The 19,414-nt window shown below is 47.1% G+C and overlaps 1 protein-coding gene across 2 annotated transcripts in view; it reads left to right on the top strand.

Annotated features, from left to right (window-relative positions):
• GNAO1 (G protein subunit alpha o1) overlaps nt 1-19,414 on the top strand; it is a 141,732-nt gene that overhangs the window by 84,472 nt on the left and 37,846 nt on the right. For both annotated transcript variants that reach the window (XM_039721263.1, XM_039721262.1), the window contains exon 4: nt 9,558-9,718. In XM_039721263.1, the coding sequence (XP_039577197.1) occupies nt 9,558-9,718 (161 nt within the window). The remainder of the gene's footprint in view (nt 1-9,557; nt 9,719-19,414) is intronic.

The following is a 19,414-nucleotide window of genomic DNA, read 5'->3' as shown; positions in this document are numbered from 1 at the left end:
ATCCTCACCAGAGCAAGGAAGTCTGCCTCACCCTCACAAGTGTCATAAATGCTGGGTGTTTTTTTCCCATTGTTGCTGATTTTTCTTGTCGTTACTACATGATGCCATGGTTACAGAGATAGGACTAATCCAGTGACAGCAGTATATGGGCTTTTTTTGGTTTTGATATTTTTTGATGCTATATTTGTGCCAGAAGAATAAATAATAAATATACACAACAGCATCAAAGATTTCTGCCAGTCCCCCATCCTATTTCTGCCTACCCTTGTTAAGCTGTTAGAAAGGTAGTTCTCTGGCAGCCACTTATCTTATGAACTATCCTGTCATCTGATGATGCACCTGAGGTCCCATTTATCCCATTTCTCTGAAAAGAGCAGTTAATAAAAATAAAGTTCCTCTTAATATCCCTGAGAACAGCTTCCCCTGGAACAGCAATACTCACACTCAACCCAGCAGGTTCCTTCCCCTCTGTCTTCTTTCCCTTTCCCTCTTCTTCCTCTTCCACCCTCCCCCTATCAAAGGGTTGGGGAAATTTCTTGATGCTCTTGTAAGGAAAATTTAGGGCATTTTTTCTCTGCAGAAACCTGAAACAATGTGTAAGCAAATCTGTTAGTGTGTGACGTGCCTCAACTCTGGTAAGGAGGAACTTGCTGGAGGTTAGTCTCTGTAATCCCTGCTGATCAAAGCAAGAACCCCTCCAAGCCTGTTACAAGCACCCAAGTCTTGATTTTGCTGGAAATACAGCAGCACAGGGGAGATTTAACTAAAAATCTGTCTTTCATCTGCTCTGAACTCTGTGGCTCCTTTTAAACAGCTACAGACTCCTCGACCAGTCACTGTTCAACCTCAGCCCCATCAGAGGCAGCTTCCACTCGCATCAGAACCTCAGCCAAATGCTCCTGTACCCCCACCTCTGCTCCTCCCTGCAGAGAAGGGTTCACAGTCACCTGGAATTTAAGAGGGAGAGAAGATAAACAAGGATTGTAGTAGTAAGAAGTCATAGGCAAAATTTTGTTAACCAGTCACTCGGTGAATAGCATCTCGTTTCAGTCTATCCCCTTCACAATGTAAATATCATAGAATCCTAGAAGGGTTTAGGTTGGAAGGGACCTTGAAGATCATCTTATTCCAACCTCCCTACCATGGGCCGGCACACCCCCCAGTAGATCATGCTGCCTAAAGTCCCAACCAACCTGCCTTGAACACTTTCAGGGGCGGAGCATCCACAGCTTCTCTGGGCAATCTGTGCCTCATCATCCTCACAGGGAAGAATTTCTTCTAATTTCTAATCTAAAGCTGCCATGTGTCCGTGTGAAGTCCTTCCCCCTTGTCTGTCTACTTATTAATAGACCTGGACAGAAATGCTTGATGAAATAGCTAAAAAATAGTCTGAAATGAACCAAAAGCATTTGTAAAATCTGGTAAAAATCTATAAATCTGGTTAAAATCTATGATTCCAGTAAAAATCTACATGTAGTCATGGGCAAGAGGAAATTATGTCAGAATTTTTCAAGAGGATTTTGCATTCCTGAAAGGACAAAGTCATTTGTTTAAATTTTCCCCACTCTCATTCAAACCCCAAATTTTTGTTTGAAATTTGACATACTTCTAAAAAAATAATACTGAGTACCTAAATAACTCAAAATATTTTGAGGACTTAAGGCAAGTGCTTTGGCTGGATGTGAAATTAAATTTTTCAGAGGATTTTGGGTTCACAGGAGAATCCACATTTCATCCAAGCTGATTTTTAACACCACTTAATTTTTCAGTTCTGCTGCCAAGTGGAAGAATCAGTATTCTTTGGCTGCAGTGATGGCTAATGTCACATCAGCAATGCAAGAAATACTTTTGAGACCCCCCACATCAGGCACAAATCTTGAGTATGCACAGCAACCCACTGACTGCTCTGTCATGGTGGGCAGTACAAAATCCCTACCCAGATATCCCAGTAACAGGTTACAGAAGAAATTACGGGTTATGAGAAGAGGCAACAGGGAGATGACATTTACCGGGGTAGGGGCAATGGGAGGGATTTTCCCTCTCTGTTTTCCTTTAGGTATATACCTTCAACAGAGATCACCAAGTGAAAAAGGACCATAAAATGAAACAGGGCTGTCTCTGGTTGAAACACCATCTCTTTCTTCAGGGACAGATGAATGTAACCCACAGGCTTAGTCCCTCATCACAGAGGCACTGATAAATCTGTGAGATTAATTGTAGAGTGGAGATTAGCACCCACCATTCAGCATCAAGCTCTGAGCATTAAACTAATTACTGGGTTCCAGCACTGCACAACTTCCCAGCAGGAAGGCACTGCCCTATAAACCATCATACACAAGTGGCATTTAGCCAGAGATGTGAAAAAAATCTTTCTCCTGGGAATGCACCCATCACAGGAGCTGGTTTCCCTTTCTGTTCCAAAGACAAAGCCTGTTCTCCCCTTTTGTGGTGGGAAAGCTTGGAATGAAACTGTGTCCCCTCAGCCCAGCCACTTTTAACACAGTCGCCCAGAGGAATGTTGGTGTGGGAAATCTTAAAGACATTTCAGGAATGGAAGATGCACAGGCTAAACCCATCAGGAATTCCCAAACCCAGAGTGGGTTCCCAGAGAATCACCACCACTCCCGCTCTGTTCAGCCCCAGCCATCCACGTTGCAATGGAAATATGGAAATAAATGGAAAATATCCATTTATTTTATAAATGGAGCCAATGCAGCTTCCCCACCTGTGTTCTCACAGTGGCATCTCAGGCATTTCCCTGCCGTTTACTGCAGCACAAATACTCCAGCGCTGTTACATTTTATGGACTTCTACCCAGCAGAGGATATTAGGGAGAGGAGAAGGGCAGCAAGCTGCAAGGATTTTGCTCTCTCATCTTTACATGTTTCCAGCCTGCTCCTGAGCACTGCGGCAGAGCACTTCCCTGCAGAGCATGAAGCCATGCGGCTAATGTCCCCCATCTGTGACTCTCTCTCTCATCCCCTCCCTGGTGGGCAGTGCTGTCTGTGCCTGCACGGCCTGAAAGACCTCAGCGAGGGATGACGTTTGGGCTTTCAGGTCCTGTAGCCAGACCCTCTGCTCAGTGCTGGTAGGGAAGAGGACCCATTAAAGCATCCTGTTCTTGGAGCAATGCTGGGGGAGCACACAGTGGCTCTTGGACTCTTGGGGATGCCCTCTTCTTGAAACAGAGGGGACTGGGATGGACAGAGTGCTGTTTCTTTCCTGCCTTTGCAGCTAGTGGGTCAGGACCTATTTTGAGACCATTTACCACATGCTTTCTGGCTTTTCCCATTCTTGCTTGGAAAAATCAGGTCAGCTACCCACCGCGTTTGTCTCGCCCAGCTCTGGAGCTACTCTGAGCTCCTCAAAAAGAGGGAAGGACCCTGCATTTCCTAGGAAAAAAGCAAATTCAGGAAATAACTTGTCCTTGCAGGTTGAGTTCTATGTTGTTGGGTTGTGGGTTTTTCCCCCAATAGTGAATGAATCATTATTTTCTACAGGACATGGAGCTATAGGAATTCTTACAATGGTGATGGCCAGCTGGCAACCCAAGAGCTTAGTCTAGTCCATGCATTATCCAGTCTTTGGATTGCCAGATAGTCATGGGTCCAAGAAAACCAGGAACATTATTTTATATGTGTTGAAGGAGGGGAAAAGAGGGTAATACCCACATACGGGCTGAAAAATTTTATTTAGGCAACTGCAGTAGCATCCATAATGGGAATGAAGGTAGTACTGAACACAGAGCAGTTGGCCTGCTGTAAGAAACATCATAATCTGCAGTATCAGTCCTGCTCAATGTCTGCCCAAACAGGAAGCAACAGACAGAAAAAAACAGCTATAATAAGGTTTCAGGCTAGAGATCCTAGATCACTTCCCAGACACACAGAACTGTTTGGCCAAGACAGTGAGAGGTGATGGTGCCATCTTGGCTCCAGAAGGATATGAAAACCAGGGCTGTACTAATTGCCAGCCGGACAGCACAAGCTCATGAGAAGCTCTGGATGCCACCATGGCTGTCTGGTTGTGTTTTCTGCACACAGGAGTCTGTCTGCTCCCAGACAGACAGCAGCCCTTCGGCATTGTATCCAAGTCAGCCAACCTTTTTGTGAGGTTTGCACGAGGGTGGATGGCTGCTGTGGCTCTGTGGAAAGCCAGCCATCTCTAACTTAACGTTTTAGGTTTAGCTTTGCTGTGTGATGCAGAGTGCTAGAGAGCACTATGCTGAGCTTTTGTGTAAACCCTTTTCCCAGACCACTGGGATCTCTGTCCAGAATTTTGCGTTTCCACTTCCACCTAACGAGAGTGAAGAGGGGAAGTTTGGGTGCCCACCTCAAGGTAATCTCCAAAGGGGTAGATATTAATAAGCCACTGGATAGGTTTTTACCTGCTCAGTGCCTTCCAGGATCTCTCAGCAAGCCAAATGCCAAGCCAAGGTGGGAGGCCTCAATTAAATGTTCTGAGGGTAGATGGAAGGGTGCAGGAGGAAAGTTGTCTCTCCCACGATGCACAGCAGCTGCCTAATGCCAGACAGACTTCCCCAGACTGAGAGGTCAGCTCAGAAACACAGATGTGTGAGAAAGAGAGGGAGCGTGAGGGGGAGAGTCATACATGTAGCTATTTACTCAGTGTCTACAAAAACTTCTATGGACTTGGAGCTGGGCCCTGGAGGTCTCTGGAAAAGACATATTCACCAGCCATGCTTTGTTTCCAGGATTTATTCAGGCTGAAATGCTGTGAAAATCACTGGGTTTTGCTGCAATGCAACCACTCTTTGTCTGGAAGTGGGGTCCATATTTCTGAGACAGTCTGTAAGGAGAAGGGGGAGGTTTTCAGTTTATGAGACACATTCTGCCACAAAGTTACAGGACATAATTTCTCACTGGAGTAGCAGAGGCACATGCTGCAGTGCCCTGAGGTCAGGATCTGGTTCCCCACAAGGGTTCCCTTCCAAGGATGTCCTTTTTGGATGCTGGATGGTCTCTAGACATCAGTTTGATTATCCCCAGGTTCATGACTCATGATGGCCACTACTATTTTCACGAGATTGCTTGCTGATGATTGGTACTGTACTGTACCACCAGCCAAACCGAAGTGCTTATAGTGCTTATCTTTTCCCCCACTGCATGGATTTTCTGAAATGTTCAGAGAAGCAGCTCCTGGTACAACCAGCCACCAGACAAAATTGCCTCAAGATTAACCTTTGAGACAGGCTAAGTGACAAGTATCATTAATCAGAGCAAATAATAGCAAAAAATTGATATTTACTGGGATTTAGTTCACCAAAAGGAAAGGACTGTACAGTGTGGCACACCAGCTCATACCTTCATTGGCTGTAACACAGCACAGCTCTGTAAGGTTTAGCAGATTTGTACCACACAGCTTCACACAAGGTTTTGCCTCTCCCTTAAAATTCCCTTTCAGAAAACTATTCCTTTTAGATAAAAAAAATAAAATAAAAAGTTTCCTAGTCAGTGTCCAGGCAACTTCAAAGGATCAGAGCTTGGATTTGCCCTAGGATAGACAGAGATGGGGACCTAGGTCCTACTCCAGTCTGACTCCACAGCAGCCAGAGCAGCAGCAGCTTTGCTGGTACCTTCATAGTGCAGCCCTGCTGGTATCTTCATGGGCACCTGTCATGGGGGGTGGTGAGGAACAAGTAATTAGGGGTGGTCTGTGTCAGGGTGATGGAACATAACTTGCTTGCAGAGACAAAGGCAACTGCCAGTAGTGTCAGACTGCAGGGAGGGGCCCCTCTCCCTTCCAGCCAGGTAACACATTAATGGGGCTGTGTGGCTGTTGCAAGTCACAGGTTTGTATGCTGAGCACAGGCTGTGAGCTTGGTGACAGTGACATATGGGAGACAATTAAATAACTGCAGTTATATCCAGGTTAGGGAGAGAACAGATCCCCTTTTGAACAGCATTTATACCAGAAGTGTGGTGCACAGGTAGCCCACAACCTGGGGTTAGGAGTGACACATGCCAACTTCCCACTGGGTTTACAAGCTTCTTGTCCACATCTGCCTGTGGATTTCAGACCCTGCCCTGGCCCTACAGAGCCCTCTCCGTTCCCCAGCCAGAGTGCAGGTCTGTTCTTTAGTAAAGACTTATTTGGTGTCTTAGCTTGATGTCTAAAGCCTGGATGTATAATTTCACTTTACCACAGTCTCTAAGCTCAGCTGTCTCCCCAGGCCATGCCCAGCCAGCTTTAATTGTCCCTCTGTAGGTGGATGGAATCAGCATTCAGGAATGACACAAAGTGTCAAATGCCACTCTCCGTAATGAACTGCCCAAAGGCATTCAGCTCAGGTGTTAGGGTTTCACCTGCTGTGGAAAACAAAAGCCATTGGGGAGTGGCAGCAGGACGTGTCAGAATGCTGCAGAGATAGGCTAGGATGCTCGTGCTGGGTAAGAACCAGCATGGAGACCAGCCTGACCTCTTACCCTCCTCCCAGATGTCTTGTTCCAAGGAGACAGAAGACAGAGCAGCTGGGAATGGCAGAGGCAGCAGTGGTGGAATGAGCTCTGCACCATTTTGTAGCTCCTTCCAGCAATCCCAGGGGCCAAGCACTGCCTATTTTTAGCTCCCGAGGTAGCTGAAATGCCACCGTGATGTTCATTAACAGCAGCCCTGTCGGATGGGAACTGCAAGGCAGGGGAGTGGGGGGCTGGTTTGCCTGTTTTGTTTTGCTTTATTTAATTGCTGGCTGAAGTACAGCGTGGCAGGAGGCTCGGCTCCTCTCACCTCGGGAAAAGCAGGAGCAGCAGACCCAGGGGAGGCAGGCAGGGAAAAGTCAATCAGGCAGTATTTAAAATCTACCTGCTGGGCCCAGGGGGAGTTGGAGATTTTAATGTCATTCCCAGCTTGAGACACAGCCTGGAGAGTGAGAAAAGAAAGGGGTATCTTCTCTTCATGGATCCTTAATTGCTCGTTAAATCATCTAACAAATGGCTGAACTCCTGGATAGCACCATGCTCCTTGACAGAGGGACTTCAACCTTGGCAGGGGGACGTTTTAAAAATACTCATTGCACCTGCTTTTTCTGCATCTGTAAAACCAAGAGCTCAGTGGTTCACTCTGCAAAATAAAACTAAGTCTGGAATATGGTTACTACTGTTCAGCAGAAGCAATAAACTTTCCTTCTAGTTCTTCCCCTGTTTCAGCCTGCTGCCTCTGTCTGCCCTGCAGGCAGGTGTCCGTGCTGTGGGAGGAGAGCCTCTCCTGTCCCCAAAAGGGACTTCCAGTTACTGCAGAGGATCACATACCAAAATAATCCCCTGCCCTACGTGCTCAGCCCCACTTCTGGCCCAACAGGCTCACAGATAACCACAGCCAGAAATGTCTGTGCCTGGTCACTCCCATTCTGCCTTGTCATTGCTTTTCATCTCTGTCTTCTGCTCAAAACCTCCCTGTGATGGGTCTTACAGGGAACTGCCGCAAGTCTCAGTAGTTGAAAAGGTGATGCAGCTATTTCCCAGCACAGAAAACATGATGACTGTGCCATTGCCTCTGATGTTTTGCAAAGAGCAGCCTGCAGTTAAATCCACAAAACTCAGAAGAAGCCCAGACCATGCCCGTGACAGCTGGAGAGCTTCAAATGTGCTTTGCCATTGCAGACAGATGGACAGATCTGTGACTTTACCTATAACCCCCTCCAGCAGTCAAGATAACATACAAAGACATTCTTCTACCTGACTGGAGGCATGGATGCTTTTCCTGCATCACACATACACAAATACTGGAGCCAAGGCAGACCGCAGCCATTAGCAGGTTTTATGTCATTTAGAGTCTGTGAAAAGAGCAGAACTGCCACTCCAGCAGGGCAGGCAAACCATACAGATGATTTATGAATATTCACTCAGCTCACAAAGCACTCCGGGGCAGAAAACAAGCTTTTGAAATTAACTGAACTCTTCAAGGTTCTTAGTTTCTCTTGGCTTTGAGGTGTGAGTCACCAATACTTTTTCGCCAAAATGAGCAGAGTCTGTACAGAGGGCTGGGAAGATTCCTGGGCACTAAAATATGAAGTTAAGTGCTCTGTGAGGAAGATTTTATGTTCATAAAGCCTTCAAAGCATAGAGTCCACCCCATTAAGTTTTATGGGATACAATACTGAGACATACAGTACTGAGACTTCTTCAGCCCATAAAGGCTGGATGTTCAGGGCACCTGAGGCTCTTTCATTGAGCACTGAAATCTCCAGCAGCTTCAGTCTCCAGTGCTTTCAGTTTGGTGCCCTGCAATTTCTCTACAGTTTCTGTGTTCAGTAAAGAGGTTACAGAGTTTTGATCCTCACCATACAGACCCTGCCACACACTTGTCATTTCCATCTATACAGTAAGATTATTGTGGTGCTCCTCAATGATGTCACTTCTAATTGTCCCCAGCAAAGTATGAGCAGAGCCTGCACTTGTTTCTGGTGTGCACTTGCTGGCTTAGATCAAACACCCTGGAAGGCAAAGATTTCCACCTACATTTAGCCAAGAATGGGTTCAGTCTAGCACACAAGACACCAGATAGTAAAACAAGAAGGTTGTCTTCACAAGCTTGCTGCACACACACAAGGAACAAGAGCTCCTCTTTTCCAATTAATTATAGTAATAATAATTGGGTTTGTTTCAGCTAGTAGCAATATAAGATTTTCAAAGCAATGAAAGAAAAACTCTACAGATTAGTCAACATCCCAAGGGTTTCAGGAGTCTGTGGGTGCTGTGGGAGTTTACTTCTTGCAAAGCAAGCATAGTCATGAATCTGGGTGTCCTTCTTCACAAATGAGTGAAGCATCAGCCACCATGGACTATTACAGGAAGGCTGAACTCAGCTATTCCAAGGCTGTCTAGACATTCCCATCCTAAATCTGAGACATCTTCCAGACCCAAGTTGTGTCAGAGCACTATCCTCCAGGAAACATTGCTGTCCCTATGAATCTCATTTTTTCTCACCAAAAAAGATTCCATCTGAAAATGGCCAGCTGGCCCTGACCTCACTGCCATGCTCTGTAGCCGTGGGAGATTCCTCTCCCTCTGAGTCACAGAGCACCACGGCCAGCCAAGGTGGTCTGCATTAGCATGAATTAGCCCTCCTAGCAGGGGGTCATAGCAGAGAACAAGAATTTAGGAAAAGCAAAAAAACAGCATCTGGAAAAAAAAAGTGTTTCTGGAGTCTTTCTAGTTCTTTCTGATACAAAGCCCCCACTTCAGCAAGTTTCCACTTTCAGTTAAAGCAAGGCATTGTTGCTAACAATTTTAAATATCCTTGTACATGTATAAATTCCCATCTGTTCTTATGAAATTCCACATGCAGTGCAGACTGCTTTGTCTGTTGAATAGAAGTACTTGTTGATATGAGGTGGATTGCACAATCTTTTTCCTTGTGATTTCCTTCCTCCATCCTCCTTTTGCCCTTTCAGCTGGATCACACAGTGTGGATGCTAAAGCCCCATCCTGAGAAACAAGGCCTTTTTACTCCTGATGTTTTAGTGAACTGTTTCTGAAATCTCTGGCTCCAAATTCTGCCTAAGCATCTCTGTGAGCTCTTGTTTCTTTCCTCTGCAGGCTGATGCCAAGATGGTCTGCGATGTCGTAAGTCGGATGGAGGACACAGAGCCCTTCTCTCCAGAGCTGCTGTCAGCTATGATGAGGCTCTGGGCAGACTCTGGGATCCAAGAATGCTTCAACCGGTCCCGGGAATATCAACTTAACGACTCAGCCCAATAGTGAGTATCCCTGGCCATAGCCTTGCATGTTAAGAAGCTGCATTTGGATTTGTTCAAGTTTTGACTGAAGTGAATGACCTCATAGCAGTGGAACTGAACGTGTCTCTGTTTATAGTTTGGGATGTGTGTTGTGTCACAGGCCACTGCAAAGCACAGAGGATCAGGCAGGACATTCATGTCCCCTCTTGGCCAGTCTGGGGTCAGGTCTGTGACCCCAAGGGGCCAGGTTCCCAAACTGCTCCCAAATGTCTCAAGGTAGGTTTTTGTAAACATGGATCTAGTGAATATAGGCAGATCAACCTGTGGGCACAGCAGATGGCTCCTTTGTCTGTCTGATTGAGAACAGAAGGGTGTGATCACCTGCTTTGCACAGCAGTGCAGCTCTTGGGTTTGCTTTTCTTTCCTCTGTTTGCTTTTCTTTCCCACTGGCCCTTCTGTAGTTGTACAGTGTGCTGATAGGTCAGCTGGATTACAACCAAGGGTAAGGGACATCTTTACTTTTCCAGGGGTATTGAGTTACTCTTGTAATACAGTCAGTGGCTTCTCTACCATTGGGGACCACATCCAGATGTCATTCAATGGGGATTGTCTGAATCCATGCCTTTGGTTCATACTGCCATGAGGACAGGACATCCACCCATAAATGCCTGCTGTGGCTCTGAAGAGATGTTCCGTGTCCCTAGTTTCAGTTCAGACCTATTTGTAATGATAATTGATCCAATATATTCGCTTCAACCTTTAGGAGACTAAAGGATTTCATCCCATAATTTCAATCACAGCACCTGTTACAGTCAGGCAAAATGCCCCTGGCCCTGGACTGTATCTTGGGCAAGAGTCAGCCAAAGGTGGTTATGTATAAACACAAGGACCAGGCATGCAGAGAGCATTCATTTCCCCAGCTGTACCCTTGGACCTTTTGCCAATCAGGGAAGCAGAAGCTTCTCAATGGTGTTGGGCAATGCTATGTCCATGCTTTTGGCTGTCACAATATCCCATATCAACAAGTTCATCAGCTGTTTCATGAACTTCTGGAGCTGTTATTGTGTTTGGATTGTTTGGCATCTCTGCTTGGGGTGTTCCTGGATATCAAAAGCACAATCCAGGCACTGGTGTGGCTGCTGGTTTTGTTCTGTGTGGTGGGCCTGGTGCTCCCAGCTGCACCAGCTGCTGCCATCCAAGCTGGCAGGGCAGCTGGGGAGAGCAGCTCTTGAGCTGCTGCAGCAGAAGGCAAGTGATGGCACATCATTTGGCATTGATGGAAAACTGAATGGGAAACCTGCAGATGTGTGGTTGGTGACACAACATCCTACCCAACCATGATCACACCTCAGAGATGATCCTGGCATTCTGCTGCCTTTTAATCAGTACTAGGTGGATGATGGTTTAATCTGTATTTCATTGCCTGTAATAGCAAAATAAGGTTTCTCTTGCCAGCAGCTTTTTCTTTTTTCCTTTTTTTTAATTTTTTTTTTTTTACAAAATAAGGGTATGATGGCATAAACATACCTTTAGAGATATAAATTATCTAAAATGCCAGTCCTAATTGCATTACAGCTTTGTGGAAAAACCTGCAATTGTTTTAGAGCCAATTACCTTGAGGAAAGTATTTTGATTTTCCTTCCATGCAAGATAGCAGTTGAAAATAATAAGCAGAGCCCTCCCAATATGACCAGCTGCTGTGCAATTCATCAGCAAGAGCTCTGAAACCACAAGCAGTTTCTAGACATCAACTGAAGAGGCTCTGTGCTGTAGTATTCACAGCAATTGCAATCTAGGGGTTGCAGCCCAGCCAAATGAATTCTGGTGTCTCTGACAAAATCTCTTGCATCCAGATGAGGATGGATGGCCCTCTGTGCCAGGGAGGGGCTGTGATGCCTCTCTCCTTAGCTGTGAGTTGTGGTGGCTGGACACCTTTTTTCTCTGGGCTAGGCTGGTGGAGAAGCTGGGGATAACAAAGCCCATCTCATTTACAGCCCTGCTGGTGTTCAGGAGCCTCTGGTGGCTCCACCACTGGGAACAAAGATGTTGTCACATGGCAGGGCACCAAAATACATCCTTCTGCACCTCTAGGCCCTGGTGCCATCACAGGAGATGGTGGTGCAAGTGAGAGCCTCACATGGCACTTATTCACGCCCAGTGGACTCCCAGTGAAAAGAGGCATATATTTTATTTAATTCTTCAGTGCTTTAGGGTTGTTTACTTTTGCATGAGTGGAAGATTTGAGACAGTTTTATATTTTTTCCCACCCTGGGAAAAGGCTTGTCTTCATTGACACTGATACTCAATTTAAAACACTAACAACTACAAAATGTGTTTTCATTAGGGCTGAGAAAAATAAATTCCAGAAAAGAACTGAATTCTAAGTTCTCCAAAGTCTGAAAAACAGCGACAGGCAGTGAACTGCAGTAGCATTTCATTTCAGGCTTCTCTTGGTGTTAAGCCTTAGGGACTGGCATTTTGCTGGCAGGAGGGAAGTTTCCTGCAGGAGTTGGAGATTGTGCTCCATGACTGCTCAGCACATGCCACAAAGCCTGAAGGCACCAAGTGACCAGGTCATGTTGTGGCCAGCACAGGTGAGACCTTCAGGAGTGCTCCAGGCACTTCCCTTCACCCCAGAAACCACCCACCAAATGCCCTGAATTCTTTTCAGAACCTCCCCCTGCTGCTTGGCTATTTCTAGGGAAGCACCACCTGAGCTTCTCTGAGTCAGTGCTGCTGTTGTCTTTAATTGTTCTTTCAGTGCTTTACCTTGAGTTTTTTTTAAATGGCTGGAACAACAGGCCTTCTGTTGCAGCCCCTGGGAGACCAAGTCACAGGCTAATCAACAGCCTGCAAGGGTCGGCAGCATGGCTCTTACCACTCTGTCATCAATTGCACTGAAAATAAGTTTAATCTTTTGTGTTAGACTAAACAAGAAGTGAGTCTTAGCTCCCTTCTGGAGCCAGATGGACCAGAGCACATTGCTTTCTAGCCTCTGATACATGCAGACAAGTATGGATTTCCTGCAAAGCTTTGTTTCTTTTGGGCTCTGAAGTCAGCCAGTCCTTAGCGAGGGTTTCGTAGCTGCTGCAAAGGAGCAGTAGAAAACAGCACTTTTACAAAGAAAAAACATGGTCGAGGAAGAGGGAAGGTTCTATAATGGACCCCCTGTGTCTTGGACTGCAAAAAGCAAAACCATAAGGAAGGCAAGACAACGGAAGAGAGTTAAGATGTAGCAATTGGATTCTTCTTTTTTTTATTTTTACTGCATTTTTTTGTAGTTCCCTGAGGCAAATTTACGGGTGGGTTGCGTTCCACATTCCTAATATCTTGATTATGTTTTTATTCCAACTTAGTCTCCTCTTCCTTTCTTGTCTCTATGCCTAGGAGCTAAATCTACCTCTGATCATCAAAGAGTCTGGGCAATGCTGATGTCTTTTTCTTCTCCAGCCAGTTTCTGTCTGTAGAAGCACATATGTGACCCACATTTTGCTTTCAAAATCAGCAAAACAGAGGTTTCCAGCTGGTTTCCTTAATCTCCTACTTTTGTTCAGATTTTAAAATTGTTTTGTGTTTCCTAGCCTCGAGTTCCTAACTAGGCTGGTCAGTGGAGTGCAGCACATAGGGCAAGTCTGATCTTAAGCACCCATGGATGGGGACTGGCTTTGAACAGCCTCCAAACTGCAGGGGGGAAATGGAGCAGACAGAGCATCCACACGAGCACTAATTTTCCGTGTGCATCTCCAAACAGGAACAGGCCCTGCAAGATGTGTAGGCAGAGACAGTTTGCAAGTACACAGACACAAAAAAGCCAGAACCTATCTCAAGTTCTTCTCATCCTGCTTCCAAGTACTTTGAAAGATCATTTGATAATGCCAGGGCTGTGAAACTACCGTGAAAATGTAAAATATTTTAGGTCTGCATTCAACCCATCCATCTTCACACATATCAGAGGTGTCAGGGCTAGGAAGCTTGTTGCCTTTGGCTCCCTCCATCAGGAGCCAAGGAGAGAGAGATGCCTCTGAAGAGGGATACAGACCTCATTGCTCAGTGGAGAAAGAGAGATGCAGTTGTGTTTGTTGCTCTAGCACAGCTAACCACAGCACTGACATCTCAAGTCTGTGCCAAATACCAAGCCCAAACTGGACAACATTTGGTTATTTCTGGTTATTTAGTTATTTGGTTATATCTTCAAGAATTGTTCTGGAAGTGTCTTACGGAAAAAAGGCACCAGAGTCAGAATAAAATACTGCAGTGTCTTCCTTCTCACTCCATCTTGTGTGGGACTGCTTTCTGATCTATTTTCCTTGCAAAAGAATTGTCTTTGCACAACGCTATCACCTTCCCTACTGATTCTTACTGCATCCCACGTGCCAACACACACTTTGCATCAAAAAAGCAGTTAAGAAAGTAGAGCCAGATGTTGTTGTGATGTGGTGAATGGCTTCCAGATTGAGCCCTGACAAGGCAGCATTGGAACAGACTGCCCAGAGAGGCTGTAAAATCTTCATCCTTGGAAGTGAGTGCTCAACACTGAGCCACCTGAGCTAACTTTCAAACTGAATTTAACTTTGAAGTTGGTCCTGCTTTGAAAAGGGGGATGGGCCAGATGAACTCCAGAGGTCCAACCCACACTGGCACTCTTGGGTTTGTTCTTTTTCCCTTCACTCTTTTTCTGATAACACTGGGTTTAAAAGAGAGAAAGGGTCTTCGAGGTTTGCTGCACTTTCCTGTGTCTAGTCAAGCAGGACCATGCAGCTCTATGATAATGTCCATGTCCCACAAGTCCCATGGTCTAAACATTTACCTTGCTGGCTTCACCAGCTAGGCAAACATTTAAACCATGGGGCTTGTGGGACTTGGTCATTATGCATGACTGTCAGGACATGATCCATTTTAATGAGCTGCAATTGTTTCTGGCACGCCCAGACTGAAGAAAGAAAAATTATAGGTCATGGTTTTGCATTAATATTCCCATCAGGTGTGTAGATTCCATTTTCTCATCACAGCTTTTGCATTAGAATATGGTTTTCTGCACACCCATCTTACTCGTGCCTGTCACTTGCGCTCCCTTGCATTTAATTGGAGGCAGTAGCAGCATAAATGGAACAATCCAATTAATTGGGATGACTTGCATTGCGCTGTTTATTGAACAATGCACCTTTGTGTCTTGGAGCCCAATAAAGCAGAAAGGAAAAATACATCACAAGTGTAGAGGTAGGTACATTTGTCTGAATTTATGGTTTAATTTACCCCAGTAAGTAAATATGCCCACCAGCGCTGAATAATCAAATTCCCCTACAATAAGAAAAACAAAACAGTCCATAAAGGCCAGAGCTGGTTGACTGGAATCACCAACTTTGCTCTATTCCCACAAATGAAATGCAAATCTATTTCCAGGGAGGATCAGCTCTGCAATGTCTGCTGGTGCTGGTGCTGGTTCTGGAGCAGGGCTGTTTCTTGTCAGTGCAAGGTGAGGGAGACACAGGCAATCTGAGCTTCAGCCTGTTACAGTCTTGCAGGGCTTGGGCTTGGTAGAGGTCTTAGTTTCATTATTACCCTCATAAATTGAGGAATTGCTGTTATTATATGGCTTCACCTCAGGCTGACTGTGAGGTGGAGGAAGAGCACAATAGCAAAGACATTGTGTTTTAAATCAGCTGGATGTTTTCCAGCATCTCCCCCAAAGTCTTCATCCATCTGGAACACCCAATTTCACCAAAATTTGGTACAAACTCTCCAGGGGCTGCCTCTGTTGGCCCAAAGCAGAGTGGAGACCACGTCAGATTACCTTGACTGTAGGTGTTAAGTCTCCTTCCTATCCCACCAAACTCTGACAGGAAAGCAAGACTGAGCTTCTTTGGCAGAAAACTCCCAGACAGAAGTCTGCAGGACTCTACATAACACAGCCTCATCATAAAATATTGGATCTTGTTACAGTGCCCATCCCACTCTGCCCCTCTCAGACTCCAGGGCAGAGGCAGAGCTCCACCAGACCCAGCCTCTTTTGGGGTACAGCTCTGAAGAGACACAGGAGATACAGACTGCCCTGCAAGGAGGAGCAGAGAAGCTACATAGGCAGTTCATTCCTTGAGCACAAAGGCATAGCAGTACCTGCCACCTCCCTGCCATTTTTCATTCTGTGTTCCATCGTAGCTGTGTTGTCCTTGGCCTGGGATTAGTAAAATCTTGACACCTTGAGTAAGTAAATTGGTATTTAATGAGACACAATTAAATGGGCTCATCAGATCAGGGCTGTCCCCATTTTGGCAAAGCTCACACCAAAAGGGTAGGAGCTGAGGTAGTTCACACTGCCTGGAGGAGGAGACATTTGGAAACCATCTCTTCCCTTTTTCACATTTTGCTTAGTGGTGAGGAGCAGCTATAAACACAGCACAGGGCATCCCCCCAAGGAAACCTGCTGAACCACAGTCCTGAACCCCGGCTAATCTGTTCTCATCTCCGACTGACAGACCCAACAGGAATTTCTTCCTGCCTTGTGAAGGGCTGTGGGTGACAGATTTGGCGCAGAAAGATTTGACTTTTTTTGGCTGAGTATTTGTGTATTTTTAGGCTGAAATGTCCTTATGAAACCAGCTGGAGCTGGCAGGCTGCCACCAAGGGTTGAGGTTGGGTTTTTTTTGTTCCGTTCAGTTTGTTTTTTCACTGCTGCCCCTATTGCTGGCTGCAGCCTCCCTCTCCCACCCTTCCTCAGGCAGCACTCACACCCTGCAGGTGAGCCCCTCAATGTGTTTCCCATCTTTCACCCCAACCTCCTCATCACATCAGGGCATGGCAGTGCTGGGATGCAGCTTCACAGCCAGGGAGTCCAGACTCTCCTGGGAGCTCACAGCCCCTGCTCCTCCTCCCCTGCAAAGCCAAGGAATCCAAGCTTCCCTCTCCCTTTCTGCACCTGAGGTTTGATGTACAGTGCACCTCCAGCTCCACCATCACCCCCTGCCCTGCAAGACAAACAGCATCACTCACACAGGCTGAGGGCAGGAGCTGGGGCACCTCCTGCGGGGTGCACCAGAGAGGCTCTCAGGGTAACCATTGCTCCTAGAAGCTCCTTAGGGAGCTCTAGCGAGGCATTTGTCCCCCCTGTGTGCGATTCCTGCTTTATGGCAGCCAGTCAGCACCCAGCTCTGCGCACGGGGGGCTCTGAGCCCTGTCCCCCAGCAACGTGTGTGACCACATGGGGACCATCCCGCTGCTCTCAGCCTCCTGATTCTGCAGCGTGTCTGCAGGAAAATCTGTCAGGAGACCACCATGCCGAGGCTCTTCACACGGCTGGCGTCAGGTCTGGCACCATCTGTGAGGCTGGGAGGTGAGCCTGGCGGTGGCGTGTGCCTTCCCCATGTATTTGCTACCCGTTTGAAATCCTTAAATGGCAAAGAATGGCAGGAACGAAGGGGTTTCTTTGTAGCCAGGCTCCAGGGTGGAGCAAGCTGTCTTCCACACAGGTCTGAGATGCTGCACAGCCGCCTGTGCTCCCCCCCTCCCCAAATCCTTTCCCAGAAATCATCCCAGTTTGTAAGAAAAAGCTGAAAAAGGATTTTGCTGCAGTCCAGGGAGCATGTAGCAGCACACTGGGAACTCTGGGGCAGAGCTGCCTGCACCAGCCATGGGGTGAACAGCCAGGAGGAGCCACTCCAGCCTAGGACAAGCCCAGCTAAGCAGGACAGATCAGCTCTGTGTGCTCAGGATGCAGCTACCTTCCTTTTCCCTTTTGTGATTCCTCCATGGATCATCCCATTCCCCATCCTGTGCCCTGCTCAGGGCTCTGACAGCGCTGTGCCAGAGTGGTGCCATTCATCAGCCCCCGCGGTGCAGGGGAGCTCCGAGGGTTTTGAGTGACTGCTAGAGGTGTGCAGCTGCTGCCACCCATTCCCCCCACCCTCCTGGGGACCGGGCAGTGCACACACACTCACCCTTCCCTCCAGAAAAATGCAGCATCCCCATCCTCAGGTTAGGATACAAAATCCAACTTTAAGGTTAGGAGTTAAATCCAAAACCAATCACAAGCCTAGATAAAATTCCCTGTTTTTCAGAATATATTAAGAGAACCATTGGAAAATTGCTTTTATCTGCTTCTTCCTAAACCCTCTGGCTGGTACTTTAAAGCCTTTTGTCTGTGAACAGGAGATCTGGAAAGCCCTTTTTTATTTCTTTAAGCAAATAGCCCATCTAATATCCAGCCTTGAGGGGCTTGAGAGAACAAAATCTAAGAGGAAAAAAACCAAGGATGTAGCAACCGTTGTGACACGGTGTAAAATCACCAGATCACAGGACGATGTGATCGTCCAAAACCATCAACGATGGGTTTGAAGCGCCAGATGTGTGCCCACGAGGGGAGGGTGGCACAGCCTCTGTGGGAAGGCAGAGCTGCCCAGCCCCGGGGACCCGCGGTGCCGGCTCCTTGTCGCGGTCCCCGGTGGGGACAATAACACGCTGCTGTGTCTGAGCTGCTGACGTCCGCGGGGGCTGGGCTGGGCAGGGCTGGGCAGGCTCAGGGGGGAGCCCCGGGGAGCGCAGTCCCAGCGCCTGGCCGAGGTTCTGTGGGCTGGGATTCGCTCCGTGCAGCTCAGGGCACGGGTTCTTTCACAGACTAATTGATAGGATAGCTCTAATTAGCCCTAGAGCAAACAGCGCTTTGTGTCTTGCTTATCCAGGCTATGGGAGCAGCCCCCAGCCATCGAGCTGCATTTTGGATGGGAGGAGGGGAAAGATGGGGTTCTTTCTGCAGGACTCGGCAGCAGGGACACACTGCCATGGCCAGTGCCCTGTGTGGGGTGTGTAAAGGGAGAGTCTTGGGACAAACCTGCAGGCTGTACAGGAGGCAGGGGGCTGTGCTTTTCCTTGGCATTTCAGTACTGCCCTGTGGACGCTGGCTCTCCAGGGCTGGGTCAGTGCCAGGGCTGCCCTTCCTGCCTCCTCCCTCTCTTGGAAACCTGACAAGGGGTTTGTTTGTACCTGTTTTTCCCCAGAGCACTCACAGATGAGACTCGTGTTGATTTGGGCAGCAGAACTGGAGGCAGGCAAATGTGATGCTGCCACGGCACTGCTCACATGCCACTCTACCACACAAACTGGGCAGGAGCCCCATCAGCACAGGGGGCCTAACACACTGCAGACAGATTTTTGACCTTTTCCTATATTTTTTTTTCTTTTTGCCTGTGCCACACACTAGTTGGGACTAACTAGTGCTAGGTTCATATCAGTCAATTCATCCACACCTTTTACACTATTACTGTAAAAATAACAGAGACTGTCTATAAACTGTTGTTTCATCTTCCCCATGTATGTTCCTTGCCTTCAGACCACTGACATATCACACAGATCCAAACCCAAAACTTCTGTATTCTCAGTCCACCCAGAAAACCCTGTAATCCCCAACCTGCCTCTCCTCCTGCCCAGCTGAGGCTCTCAGGGACAGGCACACACTCACTCTGCTTTGTGGGCATAGGCTCTGGGCAGGGTTTCTCAGCTTGTTCATGACAGCAGAAGGAGGCTGGAGAACAGCAGAGCAAACACCCATGCTTGTGCCAAAATCCACATGCTTACAACCTTCCCCACCTCCAATACATTTAATGCGTTTGAATGTTTGAGTGCCTGGAGAAGGGACCTCCTCAAAGGTCCCTGGGCATTCTGAGACTCTCTGGAGACTGAATTTATTGCGGGAAAAACAGGATTAATTATTCTGAGCCTAGATTTTAG

This window comes from Passer montanus, unplaced genomic scaffold (assembly GCF_014805655.1).
Source record: "Passer montanus isolate IOZ18808 unplaced genomic scaffold, ASM1480565v1 scaffold45, whole genome shotgun sequence".
Lineage (NCBI taxonomy): Eukaryota > Metazoa > Chordata > Aves > Passeriformes > Passeridae > Passer > Passer montanus.
This window is presented reverse-complemented; position numbering and strand designations above follow the sequence as displayed.